Here is a 25,608-nt window from a genome sequence, read left to right as displayed (position 1 = left end):
CTCTCCCAAGCCTTTTAACCTTTTTTTTAAAAAAAATCACTGTGAAATTCTAAAGATACTTTTCAAAGTTTTCACAACTGGCTGCTTTTACGCTGTAGAGTTTTTATGTAATTAAGGGCCCAATCTTATGCATGTTTAGGCACAAAAGGGTCCTACAACCAGGAATTGTGGGACTTCTTTCTATCTAAACATGTCTAGAATTGTGCCCTAAATACTTTTCATTGTATTTTTGATTTAATAATCTTATGTTACACTGAAAATTTATTTGAAGGGCAGGATACAAATTCCTTTCATATGATATAGTTATATCATGATAATGATATCATATTTATCATATCAAAATTATATAACTATATGATAATTATATCATAATAATTATAACTTTATAATGTATAATAATATAATATAATAATATAATTTATTCTGCTTTTGTCCATATATACATGCTAGTAATTTATGATTATTGTTAAAGGCCCTTTTCTATATCCCAACACCTAGAGAGGCTTGGTGGGTAGGTACTCAAGACAGGGCCTTTTTAGTAGCAGCACCAATTGTGGAACACTCTCCTAAGGGAGATGAGACTGGTACCATCTTTCCTTTGTTTAGATTGACAATAAAGACTTCTATTCCATTGGACATTTAATGCTGTGTATTGTTTTGTATTACTCTTCAATTTTAATTCCAGGGCAATGTACAAAATTCATTAAAACAGCAATTGAAATAAATAAATAAATAAATAAATAGAAATGCACAATGAAAACCAAGGATCTCAAGTACCTGGACATTAAAATCAGCAAATGCTGGGTTAAACAAATAAGTTTTTGAACAGGTGCCCAAAACGACATCAGGCTGGTGCCAGTCATTTGGCAAGGTGGGGGGATAGACTTCTATAGGTGGGGTGCCAGAACTAAAAAAAACCTTCCTCTGGTTGCCATCAAATATACTTGTACAGGAGAGAGAACAATCAGCAGGCCCTGATCTGTCGATCATGAAGAATGGGCAGGTTGATACAGGAGGAGGTGCTCAATTTTTATTGTATGGTACGGCCTTTGCTCCTGTGCTTCTTGGTTTTATGATAAGTTTTAATGATACTTTTATTGTACATTGCCCAGGCCACGTGGCTGTTGGATGGTGTTATTTATTTATTTATTTTGAAAAAAGATGTAAATTAATAAATAAATCTTCTGACTTACTGCTTCTGGAGTGGTGCACCCCATGAGACATCCTGAATTAGCAGCATTTTTCACTATCTCGTGTAGAAAAGAAGAGGGGCTCTTAAGGTTAAAAGATACCTCGACTCCACCGGTGAAGTCCACTAAAGCCTCTGAAATGAAGCCCCAGTGCAACTTCTGATAGGAGCCACGCAACCTGGAAGAAAATAGAAGACTTTAAGATTAGGCAGTGGGGGTGGAAGAAGGCAAACTACACGTGTATTTATAACAGATAATAGGAGAGATTTGATGGAAAGATGCAGGTTGACTGTGGCCTGGTTCAGACAACATGCTAAACCATGCTGCTTAACTACAAAATGGTTAAGTGAATGCATTAACCTTAATGCAAAACTGTTTGGGAATCAGGTTGCAAGCTCAGAAATGTACTTATTTCAAGCTCAGATGGCATTCATTTCCACGCTCAGTTTCAGGAGAGATCCTGACACTAACTAACCCAGCAACTTGTTTTCTACAGTGGCATACTGGATGTCCATGGGGAACCCACAAACAGGACATGAGCACAACAGCCCTCTCCTTCTGTTGTTTCCCAGCAACTAGGCTTGTGAGAGGTTTGGCCATTCTGCAACCACTGGGCATGTTCAGTCCTCATTGGCCTGTTTTGGGCATTTCCTGAACCTACAGTTGTGGGTTTTTTCTTTTTAAAAGATTTTTGTACTTCTTTTTATCTTAGGGTTGTCCCAGGCCAGTTCATACTTTCTTCTTGTACTAGATGCTGCCATTTTGCCTATGAAAAGACTGGCATTCCGAGAATTAAATGTGCTGTTAGCATATATGGTAATCAGATTTATTTTTACTGGCCTTATTTTAGGGTGACCATATTTGGGAAACCAAAAAAGAGGGCACCTAGTGTGTGTGGGGGGGAAGCAGCTTTCTGAGTCCTGCAGAAAGTACGTTATTCCCCCGCCACCTTAAAGAACCCGATTGGAGTGGAGGAGGGGAAAGGATTTCATTCTGCACCACCACCATCCACTCCAATTGGGGCCTTTTCTATAATGTCCACGAATGACCCACTTTCCCCTTTAAGACCTCAATTGGAGCTCGGGGTGGGGGAATGATGTGCCTCAAGAACGCATGTCATTCCCTCCTGCCATGCTAATGGCAGCCTTAAAGAGGAAGGTGTGTCATTCCAGGACATTATTGAAAATTATAGAAAATCCCCCCTGACACCATGGAAAGAACAAAAACCAGGACAAATCCGGGGAAATCCTGACAGTTGGTCACCCTACCTTATTTACACAGTTATCTTTAGGGCATGCCTATACCTATGGGCTTTCCAGATGATGGGGGGAGGATATTGGGCTTTCCCCCAGCATGTACACACCTGCACGTCATCCCAGAAGTGAAGAGGGACATTCCAGTGCGTTGTCCGTCCCCCCCGCCCCCGGCCCCAAACTGGAGATGTTTGCGGTTTAACCTTGAATGACTCCACTTAGTACCTTGTTGCATTTTGCACACAAATGCTTCATCACACACTGCATTCTGAAAGCTGAAACAGCGGCATTGGTTGCGTGCTTACAATCATCTGAATTTTAAAGACAAATTGCCACTGCTGGAAGGAGATCTGACAGAGATCTAAGTAAGCATACGAGCAAAGAGCGGAATTAAGCACTGCAGTTCTGTGTACAACATGGGCACTAATCTTAGATTACTTCATTTCTATTTTGCTCAGGTCACTGAACGTTCATCAGATAGCAGCATGTCTAGTTACCAGAAGCCATCTTTCAAGCCTTGTTTCCTTATCTTGGGCTTTTGATCACAAATGCAAAAAAGCAAACAAAAGAAAAAGGAAGAAAAAAGATGAATCAGAAGTGACTGTAGATAACAGGAGTATATGCCATTAAAACACACACAGTAAGTACACTATGTGAATATTACGCAATATCAGAAAATAAAATCCATGGTTAATTGTATGTTAAAATAATGTTTCCCAACCTAGACTGACAAGAAAAAAAAATTAAAGTATGCACAGGGGAGAATCCTCTTGCAGAAAATCTCATAAACTGCATCTCTTCCTATCCTGTAATAGTGATTTTTCTGGAAGGAATGTGCTATTCAGCAAAGAGATACTGTTCCTGAGTCAACCCTTTTTAATCTGAAATATATTTCAGCCTCAAAAAAAATCAGCATTTTCAGATCTGCTGATTGTTATCTGACCCTTTGCATTGCTGTTGCAGTCTATTTATTTTGCAGGAGCAGGTCACAGTGGCTTTGGAGAGGGGTGTGGATCCTGAGCAGCTCAAATCTGGTGAAAATAGAGGTTGTGTGAAATAGACTGAATTGATTCCTGTTGGCATTGCAGTGTGACTGGGGCAGCTGGCTAAACCGACGTTGGGGAGGCTTTATGGTTAGTGGCAGGATAATGCTATATCTTCTTGTCCTACACTGGGCATGGAAAAACTCAGATAGAGAGGGCAGGTAGAAGTTGGAGAAGAAGTACAGATGGAACCAATTGGTAGTAGAACCAGAAGCAAGGTTGTCCACACCCATCCCAGTAACTTAAGGACCTTTCTACACCTAAGGGTTGTCCCAGGAAAATGGAGGGATCGTCCCTTGATCCCCTGTGTAGCATTTGGATGCACAGGAATGATCCCAGGACTATCCTGGGATATAGGACTGGTGTAGACATACCCAAAGACTGTAATCCCAGAGATGAGGGAGAAATGTGTTTAGTTCACATGTTAATGAGAACTTACCTGATTTTGTATTTTTTTAACTATTATGTGAACCGAAACTCAATTCATTTTTCTGAATTTCGCAATGCAGGTTTCAAGTTAAAAAAACATACAAAAATGCATATATTAGATAAAGTAATGTTTAAATATGCATTATATTAGGGAAAAGGTGTACAAAAATGCATGCATCAGATGAAATCTTCACAAAATTGCTTACAAATTTTCTTCTAAACTTATTTTTTTAAAAAATATGGAAAAATGAGAAACTGAGAGAAACCAAAATTTACAAATTTGTCCATCCTTTCCTATATCAATTTTCCTGTGATTCCCACTGAACTTAATGGGACTTTCTGCTGATTAGATATTTATTTATCTGAAACATTTCTTGGCTACCTTTCAGGGCAGAAGCCCCACCCCCCAAGGCAGCTCACAGCAATAAAATACATAAACAGTTAAAACATTAAAAGGAATAAGTCTTAAATTATAATGTTGGAAGGACAAATGCTCACCATCCATAATTCAATGGATTGAGGACCTAGTAACACTATCAACTTTTGAATGGATGTTATATAGGCACAACTTGTGAGAGGATAAATACGTGGAAATTTGGTCTGCTTTCCTTAAAACCTATGTCTAAAACTCTCTCCCTCTCTCTCTCTTCTTTTTTTAATGAATGGTACACATGATGGGGAAATGACGATATTCCTATGTATGTAATGTGTTTTTTTCCCCTCTTTTCTTTTTCACGATATTTTTTCTGTTCTGTTTTGTTGATACAATAAAAAACTAGAAAAAATAAAAGCAATAAAAACCTAAGCACAATAAAAAAACCCATTAAAAACCCCAGTCAATAACAGCAGCAACAGCTGTCATATTATTATCTCCGTAAACCACTAAACTCCTTAAGCAAACAAAGGAAATGTGGATCTAATTTTGACTAAGTACCCTATCTCTCAGTTTCTGAGATTGCCAATTGGTTGCCCCATCTATGAATCACAGAGTAATTGCCAGAAATCCCAGTTAAGAAGGGTACAGGGTACAGTCATGGAAACGGAATTTGAAAGAGAAAGAAGTTGTGTGCATATTTACTTGGCATAGGCTTTTTCAAGCAGTGGCGGCCAGAATTCATTTTTCCTGTGGGGATGGACAGATAAGTATCTCCCATTGAGAAAAGGCAATCGGTCATCTATCACCACATCTACCCAATGTCCAAAGTACCAGAACTAGAAAAAAATAAAATAAAGAGAAGGATGAGCTTATTTTATAAGAACATGTACTCCACCTAGACAACAGAGTTGGTCATAACATGGATGTTAAAAACACCTTATACCACATATAGAGCATCCATAACAAGTAGCACCTTTCCAGGCCCATGAAAGGAAAGAGAAACTTCAAGGCTAAACAGGGCATATATAGGAAGCTGTGTAATATTGAGTCAAGACATTGGTCCTTCTTGCTCTGTGTTGTCTTGTCCAGCCTTCCCCAACCTGGCATGGTTTGGATTGCAAGTACCATCAGCCCTAGCCAGCATGGTTAGGAATCCTGGGAGCTGAAGCCCAAAACATTTGGAAATTGACAGTTCGGGGAAGGCTGGATTGCAGAGAAACACAGCACACAGAGATGGCTCCCTTCACGTGCTCTGCCACTCTGCAAAATGGGGCTCCCAACAGCCCACCAAACAGCTCATGGCAAGTTGTCAGGAGCCTGATTGTGTTGGGAAACCAGGTGCACACTCCCCACACAGACCTTATTTCCCAGCAGATTTCACTAGTGTTCACCACTTTTGGGGAGCAAGAGAAGGGTGCACCCCCTGCAGGGTTCCAGGCTGGGCAAGCTCCAAAAGTTGCCCACCTCTACTTTAGATAGAGAAGATAAAAAAAGAAGAGCCTTGCAGGTCTACCTAATTTAGTATCCTGTTTCCAACAAGGGTTAGTCAGATGCCTCCAGGAAACCTAGGATCCCTTTTCATATGCCCCGGCAACTGGTATTCAGTGGCATATTGCATCTGAAGCTGGAGGTCCTATCTAAACATCAACACAATAGAATTTGTCCAATCCCATTTTGAAACTTCTAAGCCTGTGCCCATTTCCCAGACTTTATGTCAGCGATTTTCATAAATTAATTATGCACTGTGAGAAGAATTGCTTTGTTCTGTACATTCTGAATCTAATGACAATTAATTTCATGGGGTGACCCAAGTTATAGTTCCATAGGAGAGGATAAGAATTCTCTCCATCCACTCTTTGCACAATCACATTCAAAATTTTATAAATGCCTATCATTCACGTGCCCCTTATTTGTCTTTGCTCTAAACTAAAGCTAAAAACAAAAACCAACCATGCCTGTTATCATTTCCCTTTTGGAAAGATGCTCTTTCTGTACCTTCTTGCTCTAGGATATCCTTCTTAAGACAAGGTGATCAGCCTGTACAGTGTTTCAAATGAGAGCACACCATAAATCTACACAAAGACATTATAATACCAGCTAGCCATTTTTCCCAATTTCTGCCCTAAAAAACGAAGTCACCTAATATGGAATTTGCCCTTTCTACTGCCACTGCATACTGAGTTGACATTTTTATAGAACTATTCATTATTCCACCATGACCTCTCTCCTAGTTTTAATTTGGTCAAAGCAGCTATGATAACATAACAAAAGATATACAGATATTGTGTCATTATTTATATTTACTTTTTTATTTATCTTTTGATTGTATCTATGAAGGCCACTGAGGAAGACAAAATTGTCGAAATGCATTTGGCCTTGGCCTCCTTGTGATTTGTTTTTAATTCTTTGAATGTAATAAATATTTTTGTGCACATCCTTGTCGACACAGCAGTCGAGTTGCAACTGCTGGTGCCATTTATGTTGTTTCCTCAACTCTGCTGTAGTTATTCTCTTTGATCATCTGCTGGTGATCAAAACCATCTCCTTTTAAACAGGCTTTTGGTTCTGTTATTGATTAATTTAACTTCATTATTGTTAGTTTGGGTTGTGTATGTACTTCTTGATATTACTTTTATGACTGGGGACTATGGCTTGCTTGTTTGTTTGTTTGTTTTAATATATTCTTGAGTCACCTCTCAATTCAATGAGTGCTTGAGGCGATTTACAATAAAACAATGAGTTGGATCCAACAGTCGCACAGGCGGCAATCCACTCATGCAACATGTCTTCCATGGGCACAGTGAGAATTCCTTGTCCTCTCCTCCCTGATTCAGCCTCTGTGTGCACCCCAAATCTGCTCCAGAGGGTCTTTCGGAGCAAATTTGGAGGAATCGCTGGAGACAGCAGGCAAAGGGAAATCCATCCCAGTAGCAGTTTCCTTTCCACTAGCTAATATCCAGTGTTGAATCCCACCCCATGAAAAGAATAAAATGCAACAATGTCTTCAAAACAATAAAACAACCACGATAACATGCATACATTACAATAAAACAGGAGAATCAAGGAACAACATTAATCACTGAAAACAAGGCAAAACAGTATAGTTTATCAGCTGTCTAAAGGGCAATAATCAGGTCACTGCTGCAAAGAATGTCATTACTTGGGTTCCCACCAACCTCACCACTCTAGAAGGTGGGATTCATAAAGGGGACTCAGATAATGAACATAGGCTCTGGGAATGTTCATATGGAAGGAGGCAGCCTTTCTGGATACTCTCACCTCAAGCCACTTCAGGCTTTATTGGTAAGAACCAGCACCTTGAATTGGGCCCAGACATAAATAATACGCCATTGAAGCTGTTTCAAGTCCAATGTTATATGGTCTATCAAACATGCACCAGACAACAGCCTGGCACCACGTTTAGCACAAGTGAAGTCCCATGTAAAGCATATTACAATAATCTCAATGCCACTTGATTAAGGCAGGGACCATTGTGGCCAGATCTGCCATCTCCAGGAAGGGATGCTGATAGCATGCTAGCTAAGCAAAGGCATTTCAGGCCACTGCCACCAGCTGAGCATTCTGGAGCAGCACTGGATCTAAGAACACCTCCAAGCTCTGAATCTGATCCTTCAGAGAGAGTACAACCCTATCTAGAGCAGGTTGTACTCCCAATCCCAGGTTGACTAATAGGACTTCTATCTTCTCTGGTATTAGCCCCCATTTATTCAACCACATGCAGTCCCTCACTGTTATTGTTGTTTTTGTACCTGCTTTAATACTGTGTTAGCTACTTCGAGCGACTCCTCTTGAAAGGGAAAAAAGGGGGGGGTTGTATATGCAAGATTAATGCACAAGTTTTCAGAAAAAGTCTGGAAACAATTTCCATCTAAGAAGGTCAATTTTCACTCAGTTCTCTGTAGCTCTTCCAGCTGGACAACTACTGACTAGGTAAGCCACTTTCTGTCTCCTCACCCCTCCATATTTTCTTTTAGAAGCAACCACATCAAATATTGGTATGGCCTGTATCTGAAAAGGAATCTACTGCAAAATAAGATTCCTGTGGGCTATTAACTATCTGCTTGATGGATGAAAGGGGTTCTACTGGCCACTTAAGCAGCTGGATAGGCCAGGTGTTCATCTAACAAATACATCTGATGAAGTGTTTCAAGAAAGGAGGCAAAGAGAGAGTTCACAGGGACAAACCAGAAGATCCATTTCTACAATCATTAGCAGGCTAATGTAGTGTGTCATAACTTTGTGAACACCATGGGACAAAATCTCCATGGCTGTCGTACAAAGACATAAATTGACATGTCAAGGATAAATTTGGATTCGGTTGGCTGCTGAGATGGGGCCCATGAAAGGAAGAAGCCAGAAAAGAACACGGTCATGGATCCAACTTCAAAGGTCTTAACATTTAGGAAAGTTACAGAGAGACGTCAGGAATATTGAGACAATCATCTCATACTCTTCACTCTTTGCTTTCACTTTTTAATGGTATGTTTCTCACCTGAGATAATCATAACAAAATGCAGTTGAGTGATATTTGTCACAGTCTCCAAGTACTCTACAATAATAGCTGTCATACCATGTTGACTCTGAAGCACCAATAGACATTAGGCTGAACATAAGAAGAGCCATGCTGAATCAGCCCAAAGGTCTACCTAGTCCAGCATTCTGTTCACACAGTGACCAACTAGATAAGCAGGATATGAGTGTAATAGCTCCCTCCAGGTTGTGTTCCACAGCAATTGGTATTCAGATGCGTACTGCCTCTAATCCTGGAGGTATTATATAGCTATCATGACTAATAGTCCTTAACAGCCTTATTTCCCATGAATTTGTTTAATCCCCTTTTAAAATATGGTGGCCATCACTCCATCTTGTGATAGTGAATTCCTTAGTTAAAGTATGTCTGAAGAAAAACTTCCTTTTATCTGTCCTGACCCCAGAATTCTGGGTTCTAGTATTATTAAAGAGGAGGAAAAACATCTCCCTATTCACTTTCTCTACACCATTCATAATGTTGAACATCTCTTTCATTTCTCCCCATGCTCACATTTTTAAACTAATCCATAAGCTTCTTGTGGCAGGGACTTTTCTGGTTGTACTTTGTAATTGATAGTAGATGACGATGATGATGATGATGATGATGTTGATGATAATAATAATAGGAGGAGGAGGAGGAGGAGGAGGAAGAGGAGAAATCCTTCCTATATCACCACTCTTCAAGTTCTTATTTAATGAGAACATAGTATTCAGTTTACAATCAATAAATGGAAACAGACTTGATCTAAAAGGGAAAGCCATGCTAATGTCTTCTCCAGGGTATAATACGAAAGGCACACTCAGCCTCCAAAGAGGCAACTGGCAGCAGTGACTATGTGAAGTGTGTACCTTTGAAAGCAAGCTTGAACAAGCAAGAGTAATTTGAATTGTTTCATTAGGTTGGCAAAAAAAGTGGTGACTTAGTATGCAAGATGTTAGGTAATTAAGGCAATTGTGCAAACAATAATCTTAAAGCCTATGCTTTTAAATGAAGAAACAAGCACAATAGCTCAGGGTCTTTGGCTGTGTGAGCATCCAGATGGCTTGGAACCCTTACATATGGGAAGCTGCTCACATGTGGAGGGGTCCCTTTGCAGATGTCCTTGCTCAATGTGCAGACATCAGGTGTGGGACTAGTCAGGGGGAGAAGCCCGGAACACAACCCCACTCCTGCTTCAAACCATCAGTATGTTACGTACAAGTAATATGTGAATGAGACTTCAGTGTGGACAGTATTGGGCTAGTTGGACACAGAATCACAAGAAGCTGCCTTATAGAATCATAGAATAGTGGAGTCCAACCCTCTGCTCAATGCAGGAATCCACCTTAAAGTATCCCTGACAGATGGCTGTCCAACTGCCTCTTGAAGGCCTCTAGTGTGGGAGAGCCCACCACCTCCCTAGGTAATTGGTTCCATTGCCATACTGCTCCTACAGTCAGGAAATTTTTTCTGATGTCCAGCTGGAATCTGGCTTCCTGTAACTTGAGTATAAGCTGCTAAACACTGTCTGGAAGCAGCTCCCCAGGGTTTCAGGCAGGGACTTTCCTAGTCTTATCTAAAGATGCTGAGGGTTGAACCAGGGACCTTCTTCTATAACTCTAGCGGACCAATGGCCTGATTCAATCTAAGGCAGCTTCCTGTGTATATATGTGTGTGTGTGTTTGTGTGTGTGTGTGTGTGTGTGTGTGTGCGTGCACGCGCGCTAGTGGGATGTATCCGATTTAAGTATAGCATTAGTTAAAAACAAACACAGCAACAACCTCTTGAGTAGTAAGAATTGTTAGGCCATCACAAGTACCTGCCTGAGAGCAATACTTTTCTTTAGGCTTGGTACCCTCTAGGATTATCTGTCAAAAATGGAGTGTTGAACTTTGAAATGGAAAGAAGCATTTGATAGCTCTCCCACGTTCCAAAGCTCCTGCTTGTTTTTGCTTAAAAGCAACTCAGGCAGCCAAGTTTAAATTTTGCATAACAAGAACTAGAAAGGCTTTCGATGCAAATTGGGTTTATCTCCACCATCAAAGTAAAAGCACAGCTTCAAGCCAGTAAAAAGATAATCAAGTTTGTTTCATCTTGAGTTGTGGCTGATTGGCAGAGAACGAAGGTGTAGATGTGAGAGCACGCTGGAGCACCGCCTTTCCAAGCTCCTTTGATGCTGGAGTATATTCTGACTCGCAGTTGACTGCTGGTGCCAAGAGCCAGCAGTGTGATGCAGATGGCCCATTGACTGAGAAGGTTTTAAGGTTAAGACTCCGGTGTACCTTTATTGAAATACTGCAGAAGCAGGATGGTGTTCAAGTGCAAACTACAAGGTGCCTTTCAAGAGACTGCAGCAATTCAGTCCGGAGATTGGAAGATTTCCAAAGGTCAAGAGTAAAGTTCACAGTGAAACAAAAATCCCCTTTTTATTTGGCAGTGTCTTCAGGCTCTCATGGTTCAAACAGAGAAATGAAAACGATGTCTACTATAAAGCTGCAGACCTTTTGAGCTACCGAATTGTGGTTTTTTAGGATTCAATCCTAAGTATATTAAGACAGAATGGCCCTAATGAAGCCAGCGTGGCTGGCTGGGGAATTGCAGGAATTGTAGGACCCTTTCCCCATCTAAACATGCATTCCATTGTGCCTTTAATTTATTAATGTTAACTTTTATTTGTACCCTGCCCATGGGCTCTGCTTCCCAGCAGAATGGCCCTCTCTGCAGAGGAACATAGCACATAAGGATTGTGCACCCTGTTTCTCTGTAGAATTACACTCCCCCAGCTGCTCATCAGCTAGGAAACAAGGGGTCTGCTCCCCATGTGCCTCATTCCCCACAGAAATGCTGTGAATCCAGTGACATGGCAGTGGCAGCAGGGGAACCCGTGGGTGCCACAAATGCCCCATGGGGGTTGCATGGGCCATGTGTTGCCCACCCCTGAGGTAAACCAATAATATCATGGGATGGGCAATATACCTAACTTGTACCATGCTTATTTTCATGCCAAAGATCTCTGCCCAATGTCTACCTGTTATTGCACATTACTGAGGGCTCTACATGCTCTGTTATATGCTGTATTTGTTCATTATTTACCCTGTCCTCCACTGATTTAAAAGCCAAGAGATTTTTGAAACACTCACACACCTCCTATAATATATTACTGGCAATTCCAATCACATCTCAACAGCTGCAGTGGGTGAAATGGCAGCCGGACGACTGGAGGAGGGCTAACGTCCCTATCTTCAAAAGGGGCAAAAAGGAGGAACCTGGAAACTACAGACCAGTCAGTCTGACATCCATCCCTGGGAAAATTTTGGAGCAGATTATAAAGAAGCCAGTCTGTAAGCTCCTTGAAAATAATGCAGTGATTACTAGAAGGCAGCATGGATTTGTCAAGAGCATATCCTGTCAGACTAGTCTGATCTTATGTTTTGATCAGGTAACCTCCCTTGTGGACTGTGGGAATGCTGTGGACATAATATACCTTGACTTCAGCAAAGCTTTTGACAAAGTGCCCCATGATATTCTGATTAACAAACTAGCTAAAAGTGGGCTAGATGGAACAACTATTAGGTGGATCCACAGTTGGCTACAGAATCGGACTCAAAGAGTGCTTATCAACGGTACCTTCCCAAATTGGGGGAGGGTAATGAGTGGGGTACCACACGGCTCAGTCCTGGGCCCGGTGCTCTTCAACATTTTTATTAATGATTTGGATGAGGAGGTGCAGGGAACGGTTATCAAATTTGCAGATGACACAAAATTGGGTGGGACAGCTAATACCCTGAAAGACAGAAACAAACTTTAAAGTGATCTTGATAGGCTGGAGTGGTGGGCTGAAAACCACAGAATGAAATTTAACAGAGATAAATGCCAAGTTCTACACCTAGCAAAAAGAAACCAAATGCACAGTTTCAAGATGGGGAATACTTGGCTCAGCAATATAACAAAAAAGAAAGATCTTGGAATTGTAGATCACAAACTGAATATGAGCCAACAGTGTGATGTGGCTGCAAAAAAAGCAAATGCTATTTTGGGCTGCATTAATAGAAGTATAGCTTCCAAATCATGTGAGGTACATGAAGCTCTTAAATAGCTGAAGCTCTCTGGATGGTTCACACAAATTAAAACCATGAAAAGCATAATAAAACAACCGACAGTCCAAAGATACAAAACTTTGCTTCAGATTTCGTTCTGAATCCGAAGCAGGGACAGCTGCTACGGTTTCATGGACACCCAGGAAAGCCAGGCATGGGGCCAATCAGGACTCCATTGGACTCCCTTCTCTCAGCTGCTACCCCTCGCTCACTCCCAGACACTGCACCTCACATTCGCCTATCCACCAACCAATGGTACTTACCTGAGGCCTCCGTATGCAATGGCAAGCCACCCAGCCTCCTCTCTGAACTGCCATAGATTTAATGTTGTAAACTATGGTAAGCCAGAAAGGAGGCCAGGGAGTTCATCGGCACACACAGAGGCCTCAGATTCTGTGGGCAGATAGGGGGCAGCAGCTGGGAGAGGAGAGTGAGTACAGGATTTACCTGAGGCCTCCGCCCATACTGGCGAGCCACCTAGTCTCCTCCCTGGACTGCTGTAGGTTTAGTGTTGTAAACTACAATAGCCAGAAATGGCTTTACAACACTAACTCTATGGCCGTCCAGAGCAGAGGCCAGGTGGCTCACCAGCATGCCTCAGGTAGTTCCCACGGGTGGGTGAGCGGTCAGGGACAGTGGCTGGCCACTGGGTTGAATCATCTCAAAGCAGCTCAGCTGCTCTGGGCCAAGGTGGGCCAATCTGGTCCCGAACCAGATCCAGCTGAGATTCCTGGGCATGTGCACAAGAGAAGCACCCCACATTCCAACCCCACTCAGAAATGCAACTTCTAGAGCTGCAATTTGCACAAATTGTGGTTGAAACAACTCCCCCCCACCCGCCCAAGAAGAGTCCCCAGATTTCGAGGGAAAGCCCACAGCTCAAATCTCAAATGCAGGCTAAGCTGGGGGCACCAGGGAATTCCAGTGACCTAAAATGCCTGGAATTCCCTGCGACGGCCATCCCTATACAGTGTTATAGGGCGTTACTAGACGGGGCTGTAGTGCGCGTTACCTACCGTAGTCGTGTCGACAGATCCAGATGACGTTCACCAGGATCCGTCGTCATCCTGTGGTGAAGCCTCCTTATCCCGTCTTTTTAAAAGTGAGTTTAAGCGCGGCTTTTCCTGCCGGCCCGCGCTAATTTGGAGTCGGGAGGTGGAGGTGTGGGAGGATGTGAGGTCAGTGCGGTTTCCGCCGTGGTCAGCACTGGTCAGGAAAAGGCGTGCTAGGGGCAGTGGCCAGCGGCTTCGGTCAAGCCGCCTCTGCCATTTGTGCCCAGTCCACAGCTGGGGCAGCGGAGCGGCTTTTTTTTTATTATTCCAACAGTTGCAGTTTGCGCACGAACGGAGGACTGGAAAAGTGGCTGGTGAGCTGCTGGGGGTGTGTGGGGGATGGGTGGGGTATGTGCACCTGTTTTATCTATTTCAACCTCTGCGTGGGTCACTTTTCGGAAAGGCGGGCCGGGCATCCAACAGTAATGGGAAGTTGGTGACTCCTCGCGGTGGGCAGGCACAGCGGCCGAATAATGGCGGTGCTGTACGCTGTGCCGAAGATGTAAAGGCCAGCGGGGACTGAGGGGGGACGGTACAGGCATGAAGGGCTGTGTGCCTGTTGGTGTGGGTACGCGGCTGGAAGAGGGCAACAAGCGAGGGTGGCCGGCCATCTTTATGCAGCAGCAGCAGCACTTCAGCTGCCACTGCCGCTGCCGGTGCCAGCAGCGGCGGCAGCGCTGACGGCTGCGCTAGCAATCTACACCGATTGCGGTCTTTCGGACTTGCGCAAACCATGCGGCGAGCGGAAACCCCCCCCACAGAAATCGGCCCGGTGTGGCTGCGCAACCCGTGCTCGAGGCGCCAGCAGCACAACCGGAGCAAACTTCCGCAACCAGCCCTCTCCAATACCGTGCTAATCCAAAGAAGGTGTGGATCATGAGGCGTCACACCTGAACGGGAAAATCCGGTTTCACCGCTCCTCAAACACGGAACACCCGGTAGGTCTAGCAAAGCCCATAGTGTACATTGAACTACATTAGGTGCCCATTGGTGCATGAGACTGTTAAAGCGGTGCTTTTCCATTTCAAAAAGTCCTTTGAAGTCCTTTAAAATGGCAGGCCCTACTGCTGAAATAGAAAATAGGCTTTTTATCTCTTTGTGGTGGGGAAATGATGCATTCTTTACAAAGTTGTATGAAAACTAATTACCAAACTGTGCTGCGTTAGCAGCAACTTTGAAGAGATAATTTAAGAACATCACGGACAAAGATATTTGATACAGGGGCGTGGGTTTTTCGGCTGGTTTTTGTTTGCTTCGGTTTGATCTTCTTGTCAGAAGAAAAGTAGATCCAGGTGTATTGAGTTGCTGATAAGAGGATAGCGAAAAACGTTTTCAAACAACATAACAGGCTCTACTTTTAATAAGAAGAATGGAATGCTGCTAAATAAATGCTTATGAGGTTGTCATGAAGCAATTCCTGGAAGCCTATTTTAAAACCTATATTGGCGACAGTAATGCAAAGGCATACATTACCAAGACCAAATATATCCATTTTTAGTGTAGATTATCAAGAAGAAGCAAAACATCCACACCTCTACTATTTACCAGAATCGCCCGTTCATTACAGTGCCTAGAAAGATTTGTAGCAAATGCTTCCAATCCATAGCTATTAACTATATAAAAAGAAAGGGACCAGTTGGCTTAGGATAACAGTTAACATTTTTCACTTCCCTGGAGGGATCTTTTTGTTCATTGCGTTTTATGAGTTTTAACTTTTATATATTTTAATTAAAATGCTTATGTATTATGTCTGTATGCTTTGTTTTCATCGTTATTGTTGGTGACCAGTGGTGGCAAGAAATAAAGGCTTTTTAATTGCCTGTTACCATCAACAGTTCTTGGTTCTGGAGTTCTGGCTGAAAACATAATTTAAAATGACGCCACAGAAACAATAACGACACACTGCGTTACATACCCGAAAATGAAAAATTCCAGCGTAATTCTGTTCGAATCCTTGGTCTTTCGGAACAACGTTTCCCAGGAACCGTTTTTGTAGAGTCAAAGACCCCAGAGCTGCTAGAACCCAGCAATCACCTTGAATAAGGTAAAAGAGAAGTTGTAATTTTTCGTACAGTCCGTCTCCCACAACCTATCCTAGCAAGCATTTCTCCAAAGTTCATAGGGACATAAGAAGCTGCTTAATACTGACTCCAGCCATTGGTCCATCCAGCTCAGTATTCTTTACACTGATTGGCCATGTCTTTCCAGGTGTTTAGTCAGACGTCTTTTCCAGCCCTATGTGGATATCCTGAAAGCTGAACCTGGGACCTTTTGCACATATACTTTATGAATTACCACTGAGCTGTGACTCTTTCCCATAGCTCATAATGACCTGATGCAGAATATGAAGTCGTCCAACTTGCAATGTTTGAGTGGGGGCACTTATGCCTCCACCGATTCTCTTGCATAATGCTGATTCTGTTGCACAAGCGGTGGGTCCTGCCAATTCCATGCGTCAGCATTCTCTTCCCCTCCTTATTGTTTTACTATGATTTTATTAGATTGTAAGCCTATGCGGCAGGGTCTTGCTATTTACTGTTTTACTCTGTACAGCACCATGTACACTGATGGTGCTATATAAATAAATAATAATAATAATAATAATAATAATAATAATAATAATAATAATAATAATAGTGACTTTGTGCTTCCTAGAGAAAGCCCTGAAATGAGTGGAAATGCTCGTTTCTTGACTGGGGTAGCTCGGCGGAGCTCACTCATGTGAGCTCTGCTGACCTCCCCATTGGAGAAACGAGTGCGTCCCCTGTTTGCCCCAGAAGTGCTAAAACTTCCTTCCATAAGCAATGGGTCCTGCTTGTGAATAGGAATTGGTGGGGCTTAAGAGAATCAGCAAGGGCAGAAGCACCCTATTGGTATCTACCTGGATTTATTAATTGAATGGCATCCCCACCCCCACCCACCCACCCACCCCCCTCTGGCATGGAATGTAAAACAACAAACTGCAAATGTGTAGTCAGCAGTCAAAAGACCATGAGCCCAAAGCCAGCTGTTTTGCAGGCTGAAATAGGACCATTTCCTAATGTAAAATTCCTTACTCTCACTGAAAACTTCCATGCTCGCTGTGAAACTACAAAGCCAACTGCTTTGCAAATGTATGCAAAGAATCCTTTTAATGGCCACCGTTTTCCGTAAATGAAACTTTCATTGATTGCTGCAGGCTGCATAATCAAACCAATCAACTGAGTGGCCTCTTCTTTCGTCAATATGTATTTATTATTTACTTAATAGATTTATATACCGCTGACCATATTTTAAAATAACTCTAAGCAGTTTATATTAATACATTAAAATATATTATGGTATCCATTAAAATACAATTAAAAGACATAATAATTGCTAAAACGTTTGTATAAAACATTAATAAAAAACATTAAAACAAATTAAAGCCAATACCATAATTACGAAATAAGCTGGCCAATACACTCACTCAGGGAAGGCCTTGGTAAAGAAATGGGTCTTTAACTGGCACCTAAAAGATGTTCTACTTGATGCTTCCTGGAGGTGATTCCAGAAGGTGGGGGCCACCAAAGAGAAGGCCTACTTCCTGGCTGCTGCAGTTGTACAACCAAGAAGACCTCCTCCGATGGCCTTAATGATCGCATAGGTCTGCATTGGGGAAGGCAATCTTCTCTGAGCCCCTCGTTTCTTACTAATGTTTTATGTGGCGTTGTACCTAATCTACATCTAAAACAAATCCTTTTTCCTAGGTGCGTTTTGCTATTGAGTGGAGTAAAAATATCTTAAATACATTAAATGAAATAATTTCTTTCTGCCATTCTTCTGTGAAAAATTGCCCCCAAAACTGAAATAGAAAATAATGGAACCAGACTAAAAGTCCAATCCTATGCATGCTTAGAAAGAAAGAAAAACACTCCTACAATTCCAAACATGCTCCAGACAGCATGGCTGGTTGGGGAATTCTGGGACTTATAGGAGTTTTTTCTATCTAAATATGCACAGGATAGTCTCATTGACTAACTTGTCCCACTGATTTTAGTGGGACCAAAGCATGACTAACTTAATGTGGACCCAGCACATACAGTCTCTATATCTGAGGGAAGGAAAGCCATTTGCGGAGGGGGATTTTGAGAGGACAAAACAGCAAGAAGGGAAAAGGTGAAGCAATTACTCTTCTGCATTTTGCATCAGTTGCAGATTCCAATGAGGCTTTGGAGTCATTTTTAAAAAGCCAGTCAGGGAATGTTCATGCTCTATGTATTTCCTAGTTCAGGGATAAGCAATGCGGGCACCATCCTGAAAAAGAGTGGTTTTTCAAATGCTTGCCATGAAGAGAAGAATGGAAGCATATTTATGTAGGCATTTATGGCAGGTGGATACAAATAGTGCTTGCATATGTGTGCGTGTGCATCTGTGTATATGAGAGAGAAAAAGAGTTTTGTGTTGGTGCTGAAAATTGTGGGTTCAAAGGTGCTGCTTAGTATTGGGCCTCAGACATCACCTGTGCCTTGTACTCAGCCTTTGGGACAGGTTAGCTGTACTTTGTGACAAGCCACAACTCCCATGGCAGCCATTTTGTGGTGGTGTCCAGGACAGTTTCTCACATTTTAAATGTGCTCATGGGCCCAAAATGGTTGCTTTCCCCTAATTTGTCCTTCACAAAAAGAGACAAAGATCTTTCCTCTGTGCATGTAAATCAGGGAGCCAGAGCAGTTAGGATAGAGATAATCATCCCTTCCCTTCTTTCATTTATTTTTATCACTAGCTTCTTTGCTGTCATTTCCACCTGAGCATCTGGGCAATGGGTCAAATACAACTCTGTCTTTTTATCCAGGTCTGACCTCTCTGCCACACTTTTTGGGGGTCACTGTTGGGGATCCTTCTTAAACCTAAGAATTTTAAGATGCTGTGATTGTTAATATTGTATTGGTTTTATATGCTCTTTTAACTAATTTTATGTATTATATTGTGTTTGGTGTTGTTCCCCACCTCGATCCAGAGGGACAAGCAGGTAATAAATTTATTATTATTATTATTATTATTATTATTATTATTATTATTATTATTATTATTATTAGTCACCCTACCTCCCAGAAGTATGGTGCAGGAACATCTTTTAAGTTCTTATTTTAATTTTCCTTCCTCCCACTTCTCCCTTTGCAGTATGTGCAAAAATTGCCTGTTCTTTTCTGCATCAGCTGCTAAAAAATATTTGCATATCCAGGTCACAATCCCAATAAAAAGCTCAAGTGTAGACCTAGCCCAGGTCATCTCTCATGTAGACATTTCCCCCACCCCACCCTCACTAGTTTTGTCTTCCATTTGCTCTCTCACCCATCTGCTGTAATAAATTTCTCTTCCCTCACTCTGACTGCATGATCTTTCTGGCTTGGCACTGTCTTAGCACCACATTCTGCAGCCCTGGCTTCCATGCTTCTTCTTAAAAGTTTCCAACATACTGTTCATCCAGTCCCTTATCCCATCTTACTTCTCTGCTCTCACGCTCAGCTCTTCACAAGCATGATATAACCACCTTTTCCTTCAACTTCTGATTCATGCTTTCTTTCTTTTTTATAATTGTCCATGCCTCCTCAAATAGTCTTCCTCAAATAAGTGCTCCTTCAGGGGAAGAAACGCTGTTCCAAAAAGGATGAGCTATCCACTTGCTCCCATTCCACCCCCTCCCCAACCTGGAGACTTTAAAAGCAAGGCTGGAGCTGAAGGTTGAGAGGCGCTGTTTCAGGGGTAGAAATGCTGTTCCAACCAAGTTTTTTCTTCTTCTCCCCACCCCCTTTTTTCCTTATCTACTCTGTTTTGCTGTAAACTTGTATTTCGTATATTTCTGAATATTATTGTCATATTGTTGATTAGTATATTGTTAAATATTGTTGTAGTTTTAATTTTTGCAAACCGCCCACAGAGCTTCAGCTATTGGGTGGTATAAAAATGCAATAAATGATAAATGAATGAAATTTTATCAGCCTATCCATTTCCTTCTTCTCTTTCAAATCCCTCCTAATCAAAACTCACTGAATTCGAAATCTATGGTAAGCAGGAAGGTCTATCCATTAACTACAGCAAAACAGAAGTGGTTGTGTTTGCCAAAAGGCATGAGCAACATAAATGGACCCTGGATGGTCATAGTGTTGAACAATGCTGTTCATTCAAATATTTAGGGCTTATTTTCTCTGAAAATACCCTATGGCAAACCCATTTCGAGGCAATTACATCTTCAGCTGCCCATCTATTGGGATCTATAAAGAAACTGCACTACACTGAGGGCCAACGCTAAAGGTCTTTGCAGCCAAGATTGTGTCCCATCTCTTACATGGTGCAGCAATCTGGGGCACCCACTGCAGAGATGAACTTGATGTAATTCAAAACAAGTCCCTGCATACGCTCTTGGCAGTGTCCAACAGCACACCTGGTGCATTATTAAGGACTGAAGAAGGTCTCCCTTCTCTAAAAGCACATGTACACAAATCCACAATATTGTATTGGGAAAAAATACTATTGTGGCCAGAACAACATTTAGCAAAATTGTGCTTTTTGGATTTGCAGAATAGAGAAGGTTGGGTACAGTCTTGCAGATGCTTTATGTTGAGTTACTCAGTCCCTCTAATAATGATAATGCAGGACGTATCCAGTCGTAAGATCAGAGATATCGTTTTCGGTGAAGATGCCAAAAGACATTTCAAATACATAAATCACTGCAAATTTGCTACTTCGTATACCAAAATCAAAACAGATCATAAAAGGGCTATTTATTTGCAAGAATTAACCTTTATCCCTGTTAGACATGCTTTTACCCAGCTCAGATTTCAAATGATGTCCACTGAGTATCTGAATGGAAGATTTTGTAATAGACTTGTAAAAGAGCGCTTCTATGTCTGCGAATCACGACATATTGAAGATCTTGTATATTATATCTTATACCGTCCATTATATAATTCAATGAACAAAAAACCTACGGTTTATAAAACAATGTTAAGGCCCTACACTTTTCCACCAAGCACCAAAAAGCGGGGAAATTGGGAGTTAAGGCTCGCCAGCCTTAACGCCACATCCTCCCTAAGGAGGCAGAAAGTACCAGTGAAATTCTCATTCTGCCAAAGCAGATAAACCATGAGGACAGGATGGAGAATAGGATATGCAGAGGTGACTGTGGGGTTGTGGAAAACTGATGACGAACAACTTAGAGCCACCTACTTCTTTTTTTGTTTAGAGCAGCCCTTCCCCAACCTGGTGCCCTCCAAAGGTGTTGGACTGCAACGATTGATCATTGCAAGTCAGTATGTCCCATGGTCAGGAATGCTGGGACAGCAGGATGGGGAACGTAGGGCGGCGCCTCCAGGCAAGCCCCCCCCCCACCTCACCCTGCTTACCTGCTCTGTCGTCGTTGGGCCCGGCCTTGAACAGAGTGCCCTGGTGCACCCAGAAGCAAGGCCACACTTGCAGCCTTGCTTCTGGGTGGACCCAGGGGCTCAATTCAAGCCTGGGCCAGGTGACGACGGAGCAGGTAAGAACCCCACACACACACCTGGCCCCTTACCTGGACCTGCTGCCACCGCTGCACTAAGTGCAGCAGCTCCAGCCAACCCCCCTTCTGCCTGGCCCCTTACCTGGAGCTGCCACTGCACAAACTGTCGCACCCCACAACTTGCCTTCTCCGTCATGGCCTGACCCATGCTTGAATTGAGCCCCTGAGTCCACCCAGAAGCAAGGCTGCAGGTGCAGACTTGCTTCCGGGTGGACCAGGGCACTCGATTCAAGCCGGCGCCCAGCGACAACGGAGCAGGTAAGTGGGGTGGGCTGGGGTGGGGGCTTGCCTGGAGCCGTTGCTGCAGTTTGCACAGCAGTGGCAGTGGGTCTAGGTAAGGGGCAAGGCAGGAGGGGGTTGCTTACCTGCTCCATCGTCCCCAGGCCCAGGCTTGAATTGAGGTTCTGGATGGACCAGGGTGCTCAGTTCAAGTCCAGGCCCAGTGACGATGGAACACGTAAGTGGGTTGGGGCTTACCTGGCAGCAGAGCCAGGCAGGAGGGGGTGGGGTTTCTTACCTGCTCCGTCGTCGCAGTCCAACATCTTTGGAGGGCACCAGGTTGGGGAAGGGCTGCTCTAAACAAAAAAAGAAGTAGGTGGCTCTAAGTTGTTCGTCATCAGTTTTCCACAACCCCACAGTCACCTCTGCATATCCTATTCTCCATCCTGTCCTCATGGTTTATCTGCTTTGGCAGAATGAGAATTTCACTGGTACTTTCTGCCTCCTTAGGGAGGATGTGGCGTTAAGGCTGGCGAGCCTTAACTCCCAATTTCCCCGCTTTTTGGTGCTTGGTGGAAAAGTGTAGGGCCTTAACATTGTTTTATAAACCGTAGGTTTTTTGTTCATTGAATTTCATGGCTTTTTGTAAAGGATAATGAGCCCTTCCCTCTTTTAAATGCGGTTACTTTAGTATAGCTCCTGCAGCTTTCACTGTTGTGATGAAAAGGAGATTTCACCAGGTTCTCCATATATACAAATGACACCTGGTGAAATTCCCTTTTCATCAGAACAGTGCACGCTGCAAGAGCTATACTAGAGTAATCAGATACAAAAGAGGTCACGGCTTCTGCAGCTTGCACTGTTGTGATGAAGAGGGGATTTCACCAGGTTCTCCATATATACAAATGACAACTGCTGAAATTCTCTTTTCTATGCAACTGTTAAAGATACAGGAGCCCTGTGCTCCTTTTCATATGGTCACGGGCAGGGGGCTGGTGACTCCGATGTCAGTGAATCCATGGGTACATAAATCCTACAATCCTATGCAAGGTTAGACATAAAATCCTACAATTCTATGCATATACCTACGGATTCATAGAGCCACTGACATCGGAGTCACCAGCCCCACCTTGTGACCATATGCAAAGGAGTACAGGGCTCCTGTATCTTTTACAGTTGCATAGAAAAGGGAATTTCAGCAGGTGTCACTTGTATTCATGCAGCACCTGGTGAAATTCCCTCTTCATCACAGCAGTGAAATCTGCAGGAGCTGTACTAGAGTGACTCCATTTAAAAGAGGGCAAGGCTCCTGCAGCTTTCACTGTTGTGATGAAGAGGAAATTTCACCAGGTTCTCCATATATACAAATGATATCTGCTGAAATTTATATTTATAAATATAACTGTAAAAAATTTATATTTTTTACTTAATTAACATTAAAGAATGCACAACCATTGTGCATTCTTTAATGTTAATTAAGTAAAAAATATATTTTTCTCCTGCACCTTTAACTGGTGTGATGAAGAGGGAACTTCACCAGGTTCCCCTCTGCTGAAATTCCCTTTTCTATGCAACTGTTAAAGATACAGGAGCCCTGTGCTCCTTTTCATATGGTCACAGGGGCAGGGGGCTGGTGACTCCAATGTCGGTGGGGCTATGAATCTGTGGGTACATAAATCCTACAATCCTATGCAAGGTTAGACATAAAATCCTACAATCCTATGCATATACCACGGATTCATAGACCCACTGACATCGGAGTCACCAGCCCCACCTTGTGACCATATGCAAAGGAGTACAAGGCTCCTGCCTCTTTTACAGTTGCATAGAAAAGGGAATTTCAGCAGGTGTCATTTGTATGCATGCACCTCCTGGTGAAATTCTCTCTTCATCACAACATTTAAAGCTGCAGGAGCCCTGCCCTCTTGACCAGACACAAAAGAGGCAAGGCTCCTGTGACTTTAAATGTTGTGATGAATCCCAGGTGGATTCCTGCATTAAGAAGTGGGATGGACTAGATGCCCTCATAGGCCCCCTTTTCAACTCTGCTATTCTACGATTCTATGAACATGGGCAGAGTGCATTGCCTGTGGCTGATGTGAGCCAAACATGCAACGATAACTGGAGGGAGGAAGTTCTCCCTAACTGCCAGCTAAATTCCTGCATTAAGAAGGGGGTTGGACTAGATGCCCTCATAGGCCCCCTTTTCAACTCTGCTATTCTACGATTCTATGAACATGAGCAGAGTGCATTGCCTGTTGCTGATGTGAGCCAAACATGCAACGATAACTGGAGGGAGGAAGTTCTCCCTAACTGCCAGCTAAATTCCTGCATTAAGAAGTGGGATGGACTAGATGCCCTCATAGGCCCCCTTTTCAACTCTGCTATTCTACGATTCTATGAACATGGGCAGAGTGCATTGCCTGTGGCTGATGTGAGCCAAACATGCAACGATAACTGGAGGGAGGAAGTTCTCCCTAACTGCCAGCTAAATTCCTGCATTAAGAAGTGGGATGGACTAGATGCCCTCATAGGCCCCCTTTTCAACTCTGCTATTCTACGATTCTATGAACATGGGCAGAGTGCATTGCCTGTGGCTGATGTGAGCCAAACATGCAACGATAACTGGAGGGAGGAAGTTCTCCCTAACTGCCAGCTAAATTCCTGCATTAAGAAGTGGGATGGACTAGATGCCCTCATAGGCCCCCTTTTCAACTCTGCTATTCTACGATTCTATGAACATGGGCAGAGTGCATTGCCTGTGGCTGATGTGAGCCAAACATGCAACGATAACTGGAGGGAGGAAGTTCTCCCTAACTGCCAGCTAAATTCCTGCATTAAGAAGTGGGATGGACTAGATGCCCTCATAGGCCCCCTTTTCAACTCTGCTATTCTACGATTCTATGAACATGGGCAGAGTGCATTGCCTGTGGCTGATGTGAGCCAAACATGCAACGATAACTGGAGGGAGGAAGTTCTACCAAACTGCCAGCTAAATTCCTGCATTAAGAAGTGGGATGGACTAGATGCCCTCATAGGCCCCCTTTTCAACTCTGCTATTCTACGATTCTATGAACATGGGCAGAGTGCATTGCCTGTGGCTGATATGAGCCAAACATGCAACGATAACTGGAGGGAGGAAGTTCTCCCTAACTGCCAGCTAAATTCCTGCATTAAGAAGTGGGATGGACTAGATGCCCTCATAGGCCCCCTTTTCAACTCTGCTATTCTACGATTCTATGAACATGGGCAGAGTGCATTGCCTGTGGCTGATGTGAGCCAAACATGCAACGATAACTGGAGGGAGGAAGTTCTCCCTAACTGCCAGCTAAATTCCTGCATTAAGAAGGGGGTTGGACTAGATGCCCTCATAGGCCCCCTTTTCAACTCTGCTATTCTATGATTCTATGAACATGAGCAGAGTGCATTGCCTGTGGCTGATGTGAGCCAAACATGCAACGATAACTGGAGGGAGGAAGTTCTCCCTAACTGCCAGCTAAATTCCTGCATTAAGAAGTGGGATGGACTAGATGCCCTCATAGGCCCCCTTTTCAACTCTGCTATTCTACGATTCTATGAACATGGGCAGAGTGCATTGCCTGTGGCTGATGTGAGCCAAACATGCAACGATAACTGGAGGGAGGAAGTTCTCCCTAACTGCCAGCTAAATTCCTGCATTAAGAAGGGGGTTGGACTAGATGCCCTCATAGGCCCCCTTTTCAACTCTGCTATTCTACGATTCTATGAACATGAGCAGAGTGCATTGCCTGTGGCTGATGTGAGCCAAACATGCAACGATAACTGGAGGGAGGAAGTTCTCCCTAACTGCCAGCTAAATTCCTGCATTAAGAAGTGGGATGGACTAGATGCCCTCATAGGCCCCCTTTTCAACTCTGCTA

At 43.1% G+C, this 25,608-nt stretch overlaps 1 protein-coding gene across 1 annotated transcript in view; it reads right to left on the bottom strand.

Moving 5' to 3' along the window:
* CAPN13 (calpain 13) overlaps window positions 1-25,608 on the bottom strand; it is a 114,944-nt gene that overhangs the window by 70,562 nt on the left and 18,774 nt on the right. Inside the window, exons 4-6 of the mRNA XM_063125393.1 lie at window positions 15,887-16,005; window positions 4,994-5,127; window positions 1,194-1,368 (exon numbers count right to left, since the gene is read on the bottom strand). Coding sequence (XP_062981463.1) covers window positions 1,194-1,368; window positions 4,994-5,127; window positions 15,887-16,005 — 428 coding nt within the window. The remainder of the gene's footprint in view (window positions 1-1,193; window positions 1,369-4,993; window positions 5,128-15,886; window positions 16,006-25,608) is intronic.

Source organism: Elgaria multicarinata, chromosome 4, assembly GCF_023053635.1.
Source record: "Elgaria multicarinata webbii isolate HBS135686 ecotype San Diego chromosome 4, rElgMul1.1.pri, whole genome shotgun sequence".
In the NCBI taxonomy this organism is placed as follows: Eukaryota; Metazoa; Chordata; class Lepidosauria; order Squamata; family Anguidae; genus Elgaria; species Elgaria multicarinata.
Note: the sequence above shows the minus strand (reverse complement) of the source record. Positions and strands in the feature narration are given on the sequence as shown.